This window comes from Rattus norvegicus, chromosome 6, assembly GCF_036323735.1.
Source record: "Rattus norvegicus strain BN/NHsdMcwi chromosome 6, GRCr8, whole genome shotgun sequence".
Taxonomy (NCBI): domain Eukaryota; kingdom Metazoa; phylum Chordata; class Mammalia; order Rodentia; family Muridae; genus Rattus; species Rattus norvegicus.
In genome coordinates this window covers 112141704-112147703 of record NC_086024.1, presented here as the reverse complement: position 1 = coordinate 112147703, position 6000 = coordinate 112141704, and the positions used below count along the sequence as shown (strand labels likewise).

The 6000-nt window shown below is 49.0% G+C and overlaps 1 protein-coding gene across 7 annotated transcripts in view; it reads right to left on the bottom strand.

Annotated features, from left to right (window-relative positions):
- Positions 1 to 551: 551 nt before the first annotated feature.
- Lrrc74a (leucine rich repeat containing 74A) overlaps positions 552 to 6000 on the bottom strand; it is a 29927-nt gene continuing 24478 nt past the window's right edge. For 4 of the 7 annotated variants that reach the window (XM_039112315.2, XM_039112314.2, NM_001037783.2 and 1 more), the window contains 4 exons: positions 5066 to 5212; positions 2364 to 2471; positions 1497 to 1579; positions 552 to 723 (listed from right to left, as the gene is read on the bottom strand). In XM_039112315.2, the coding sequence (XP_038968243.1) occupies positions 681 to 723; positions 1497 to 1579; positions 2364 to 2471; positions 5066 to 5212 (381 nt within the window). In that variant the 3' untranslated portion in view covers positions 552 to 680. Of the gene's footprint in view, positions 724 to 1244; positions 1339 to 1496; positions 1580 to 2363; positions 2472 to 5065; positions 5213 to 6000 lie in introns of those variants that run through there. The other 3 variants (XM_039112316.2, XM_039112318.2, XM_039112313.2) reach the window with 2 other exon arrangements.

The following is a 6000-nucleotide window of genomic DNA, read 5'->3' as shown; positions in this document are numbered from 1 at the left end:
TCTCAGAGAAACGACAATCAGAGAAGACCAACAAGCAGTGCACAGCTAGATCTGTAAGCAATCCTAGCTCAGCCTCCACCACCAACCGTCAAGTTCCATTTACACTCTCTCCAAACATTACGTGTCCTCCATGGGTCTTGCCTCAGAACATGAGTCTGCCTCAGCCGACAAAACTCTGTCAATCAGCCCGAGTCCGTAGAAGTGGCAAGAAACTGCAGCACGTCGCCAGAAGTTTTTTGTCAAGTTTTTTTCCTATGGAGTCTCGACAAATGCAGTTCAATTACACAAAGCAAGGCAGACCAATACCTCCGTGTCCTTTCACGTGCTTGCTTTAGCAGAACATCCTCTCTCCTGTGTCTGCTTCAGCGAAATGTGCCTTCACGAGTCTGCCTTAGCCTTTCCCACCTGTGTCAGCTTCAGTGAAACGTTCCTTCACGTGTTTGCCCCAGCAAAACACCATCCAACACAACTGACTTTCCAAAGGCCCCTTAAATTTCCACGTCACGCAGAGTGTCCCCCCACTGAAGAGAACAACTTTGGCGGCACCAAGATGCCCAGAATCAAGCCAGATTTTATTTGCTCACACTTAGCTCTGGTCGTGGTATCTTTCCATCTGGCCTTTGGCTTAGTCTCCTCAGAGCCACACGACTTGCCAGGACTTCTTTTATTGGCACTTCTCTTCAGAGCTGACCAGCTGCTGTGACTTTCAGGCTTTTAAAACCACTTTGAAAGGTAAGAAAATACAATGAGTGCTGGGCTGGGGGGGACGCTGAGGTGTCTGCAGTGCAAGCATGAGGACCTGAGTTCGGATCCCTGATATCCACAGAGAAGCCAGTGTGCGCATTAGTGCTAGAGCTAGGGTGGGAAGCTTGATGGCCAGCCTGTCTAGCCAGTTGGTGAGCACCATACACACAGAGCAACACACACACACATAGCAACACACACACACACACACACACACACACACATACACACAGACACAGACACAGACACAGAGACACACAGACCCCTAAAGGCCAGTGAGATGGCTCAGCAGTCAACTGCTGTAACTGGGAGCCAGATAACCTGGATTTGATCCCCAGAATCCATATCACGGGAGCGATGACCCCACAAGTTGTATTCAACCTCTCTAATGGAAATGTGGCACGTGTATCTACCCATCTTACCAGACCCTAGCAGAAGCAGTGCCACATGATGGCCCCTTCTGGCCCCTGTACACCTCCCCTAGTAGTTTCTGTTCTCACCTTGGAGTCCTGAGCATTGCCACTTTGTCGTGTGGGCTGGAGTTTCTTGGGCATGGGTCCCAGTGTCTTGCTCAAGTCTTTCTATATAAGTGAACTAAGGATAAGAGGGAAGGTGAACTCTGGGACCTAGTGGGGGGACCTGGGATGAGGCATCTGATATACTGTAGGTAGTGTCCTGTATCTCACGGAACACAGATGGGGTGCTCCAGGGCACATCGGCAAGCAGGGGAAAGGACTGAGGGCTATGCTCACCTGAAGTTAACCATACCATTCTTCTCTTCCAGCTTCTTTATCAGCTCCCTCGCCTGGTACCGGTTGATGGGAATATTGGTTTGCTGAGAGAGTGGATATAATGAGTTTTGGAGGCCTTTGCTCCTTCACACCCAGAGACCCACACAATGCCTCGCTCCTCTTGGGACCACTGGTAGCAGGTGGAGGGCTCAGAGGTGGCTACGCTTACCACAGGGAGTTACTGGAGGCAGTCACTTTGTATGGCATTACCCTGCCTCCAGAGGACCTCAGCTTCTGGGGACGGACAAGGGGCTAAGGAGCAGATGTGCTGAGTGGCCTGCTGAGGTGGACTGGAACTGTACTCTTCACCATGTGGAGGACATTTTGGCTCCTAGCTACCTAGCCCTCTTGCTCTATGGGCCTAGGAACTAAGCATTCGTCTCTGCTCAGATCCCTAGACGGTTCTCCCAGGCCCGAGGCTTTCCCAGGGTGCTGTCACTGTGATTCCTTCATGAATACATTTCAGGAGACCTCCAGTACTCCCATTCTATTCACTGTATTGGTAAGAGAGAATGTGGAGGATTAGGTAGGCTGGTGGGGCTAATGGCAGAATGTGGGAGCTATGGGAGTCTTTTCTCCCAATCTCTCTTTCTCTTCCTAGGAGCCAGATGCAACGGGGAAAGGCCTCTGAGATGTACGTGTGCATCTGGGGTGAGGAGCAGCATTGGGTCACGTGACAGAGATCTGAGCAGGGAGTTAAGGGGGTTGTTGAGTTTCCCTCTGAGTTTAGGTGAACGAGGGCTGTGAGAGCACTGTGAAATAATGCAAGCACACGCCTGCTTGTCCATCGTCCACCTCACACTACCCAGAGTCTGGCAATCAGCATACCTGGATTATGGCTTTCCGGAAGTCTCCCACAGGCATGGTCATTAATCCAGAAGGATTCAAGCTCTTGAAGAACTCCACTACTGAGATCTTGTTTTGGTCTGTATAGTTCTGAGGGAAGCGGGAGACATGAGGAGTAAACACCAGGTTTTATTACAGCGATCACACCTCCCCGCTTGTCCCCCAAAGGTTGACCCAAACTTCTGAGCCCAGAAATGCCTGGAGAATGGGAGAAGGCAACTCCTGCTTGAGGCATCTGCGTTAGCCACTGCTTTAGGCAAGTACCAAGTGCAGGCAGTGGAGTGATGCTGGTTCCTGGGAACCAGCAACCTCACCCCCTTCCAACCAAGCCTCTACTCATTCTGTCCACTTCCTGACTTCATAGAGGGACACCAACCAAAGCTGCTAGGCTGCCCCTGTATCCCAGGAGTGTGGGTGGTGACCAGAGCTAAGTCTGTGATTCAGCCTTGAAACGGTCTCTGTTAATAACTCCCGCAGTTGGTGCTTTGTGGATGGGGGGTGGGGCTTCTTTCAGTCGGAAAGATCACATGACTAAACCACGGTCCTGCAGCGTGATTGCTTAGATGGGCTCTAGGCACACTCCTAGGGTTTTCAGTTTCCCACAAATGTTCACAGGGAGAAGTGCTTTGCTTGGAAACCTTAACAGTATTTTCATTTACATCCTTCGGTGTCACTACCCATTGTCCGAAAGGTCAGGTCCTGGTGGATGCTCATCCCTTCAGTGGCTAAACGGTTCCGGTGGGTGGCTCCCTATGCCAGATGGAATCAATCCTCTAGCTCGAGGATACCACATCTGGCCCAGGCTTTCTGGCCAGCTTTGCCTTTCAGGCTTCATTACGAGTCTGGAGTCCCAGGGTTCCTCAGCTGGACTCACATGGTTTGCTCCCCTCCCCCAACCCAGTTTCCCTGCAAGCAGCCTACACTCATCCCTGCTCTGATGGCAGAAATCATCTTTCTAGAACCATCTTCGATGCTCACTCTAATGCTTCCGATTCTTCTAGGGCCTTCCCCAAGCCTCACCTCTGTCAGGAAATCTTCCTTTTCTCTTTGCCCATCCCGTGGCGTCTATAATTCAGATTCTGATGAAACTTGTGGCCACTGTTGATTATGTAATACTTCTCCTGTGACATTATCTTTTGGTCATTACTGAATCTGTCCCATCTTTCCACCCACATGGTTGCCTCTTCTCAACTAGAGTTTACACTGACATCTTACTTGCTTTCTACCTGAAGATTCACTCTTTCTTTCTTTCTTCCTTCCTTCCTTCCTTCCTTCCTTCCTTCCTTTCTTTCTTTCTTCCTTCCTTTCTTTCTTTCTTCTCTTTGCAATGTTAGGGTTTGAACCTGGGACTTCACAGACGTTAAACAAACTCATCACCACCGAGCTCTGCACCTAGATGGCCCCCTTTCTACTTAGCATTTTGAGACTGGGTCTCATTAAGTTGTCCAGGCTGGCCTCGAGCCCACTCTGAAGTCCAGACAGGTATCCTGAGTACTGTGACTGCAGAACTGAGCCACCACGTGAGGTCTGCCAGTCTGGCCGAGTCTTCAGCTGCTGCCTGCCCATGTCACTCGTCACTAGCTCTGTAGTCTTTAAAGCAAGGGGTGGGGTTCTCAGTCTGCACCCAGCTTCTAGTTACTGCTAGTTCCCATGGAGTCCTCTCCTTCCTGAACGAACCCCATGCCTTTCATCCTGTAGAAGCTTGCACGGAATAGTTTTCACGCATGACCTTTTTAGACTTAGTTTTGGAAACTGAGGCACAGAGCAGACCAACCAGAGGCCAGAGGCAGCCTGGGCGGGACGTTCCCACAGGGACTGCATTTGCACAGCACTCCCAGGTGGCAGCCAGTGGAGGCACAGCCACATCTGAGAAAGCCCTTACTCAGATTACAATGCTACTTTTGGTTTCAACATTCACTAGGTTCCTAAAACTTCATGATTATTCCTATTTGCTGTAATTTTTCTGGGGACAGTCTAAGAAAGGAGTCAGGCCAGGTGTGTTTTAAGACAGGACCCTGTTAAGCATGGACTGATTCAGCATCCAGACTCAGAAAGAAGCTGCAAGCAGTAGGCATTTGTTAGATCCCGGCGTTACCTATTAAGTAATTTGGTCTTTCACAGACACCCTTCTACTCTGTTCCCATTTTACAGGTGTAAATACCGAGGCACAGAAGGCCTTTGTTGGCACATTAGTAAAACGCAGACCTTAAGTAGTGGACTCCATCCTGTGCGTCCATTCCCTACTTCCACCAGATCTCAGCACTTGCCTCTACCGGGGTGAAAAGCAGTATCCAGGGACCCAATATGTTGGGAAATATTTCAGGTCTTCATGTCAAAGAAACTTATTAGAATACATAGAGCCAGGCAGTGGTGGTGCACACCTTTAATCCCCGCACTGGGAGGCAGAGTCAGGTGGATCTCTTTGAGTTCAAGGCCAACCTGGTCTACAGAATAAGTACCAGGACAGCCAGGGCTACATAGAGAAACCCGGTCTCAAAAACAAAACAAAACAAAACCATAAAAAGCAAGCAAGCAAGCAAGCAAGCAAGCAAGCAAGCAAGCAAGCAAGCAAGCGAGGCTCACATAGACACTCAGAGAGAGCTAGTGCTGGATGGATGATTTTGGGTCATGTGGAAGCTTCCTCCAGGGCTTTCTGAGGCTCTAAGGGGGGGGGCAGGGCTCACCTGGATCAGCTTTATGGGGTTGGTCTCCAGGGAGACGGTTTTCTTGGTGGAGAGACCCTGCAATCCCTTGTATACCACATCTAACTGAGGGTGAATGGCACAGACTCCATCCAAGACTTTGACGAACTGCTCTGAAACCAGTACGTTCTGCAGCAGGGAGAGAAGAGCCACAATGGGGGTGCTGTCATCAAGCCATTTGCCTGATGACCAGAGTCCCTGTCCCTCCCTGCCAACCCAAGTTCAGGCACTTTGGTCCTCTCTGGTTTGTTCTGCTTCTGAACTGGCGTGGCTGGTGTTTTCTACCTCATGACCGATTCATAAAAATCACTCATGGGGGTTGGGGATTTAGCTCAGTGGTAGAGCGCTTGCCCAGGAAGCACAAGGCCCTGGGTTCGGTCCCCAGCTCCGAAAAAAAGAACCAAAAAAAAAAAAAAAGTCACTCATGGTAATCTTCCTGTCTTCACACCCCAAGTGCTGAAATTACAGGCATGTGTCGTTACGACCAGTTTTATGGGGGTGCTAGGCCCAGAATCCAAGGCTTCATGCATGTAAGACAAGCAGTCTACCAAACTTAGCTACATCTTCAGCACTGATCTGGTGTTATGTATCTTGTGACTTGACTTGTAGGTTTCACAGGTTAAAAAAAATATATATATATATATATGTGTGTGTGTAATATTTATTTTTATTATATTAAATACAAATATGTATAAAATACTTAAATAGAAATTTTAAATAGAAATTTAAATACACACGTGCACACACACACACACACACACACACACACACACACACACACACACACATATATATAGATAGGGCCTTACTCTGTAGCCTGGACCAGCCTTCTGCTTTACCCCTGAGCACTAGGATTGTAGGCATGTGTCAATATGCTTAGGTCTCCTAGGAGATTTTGATTAGGTATTTTCATTGTG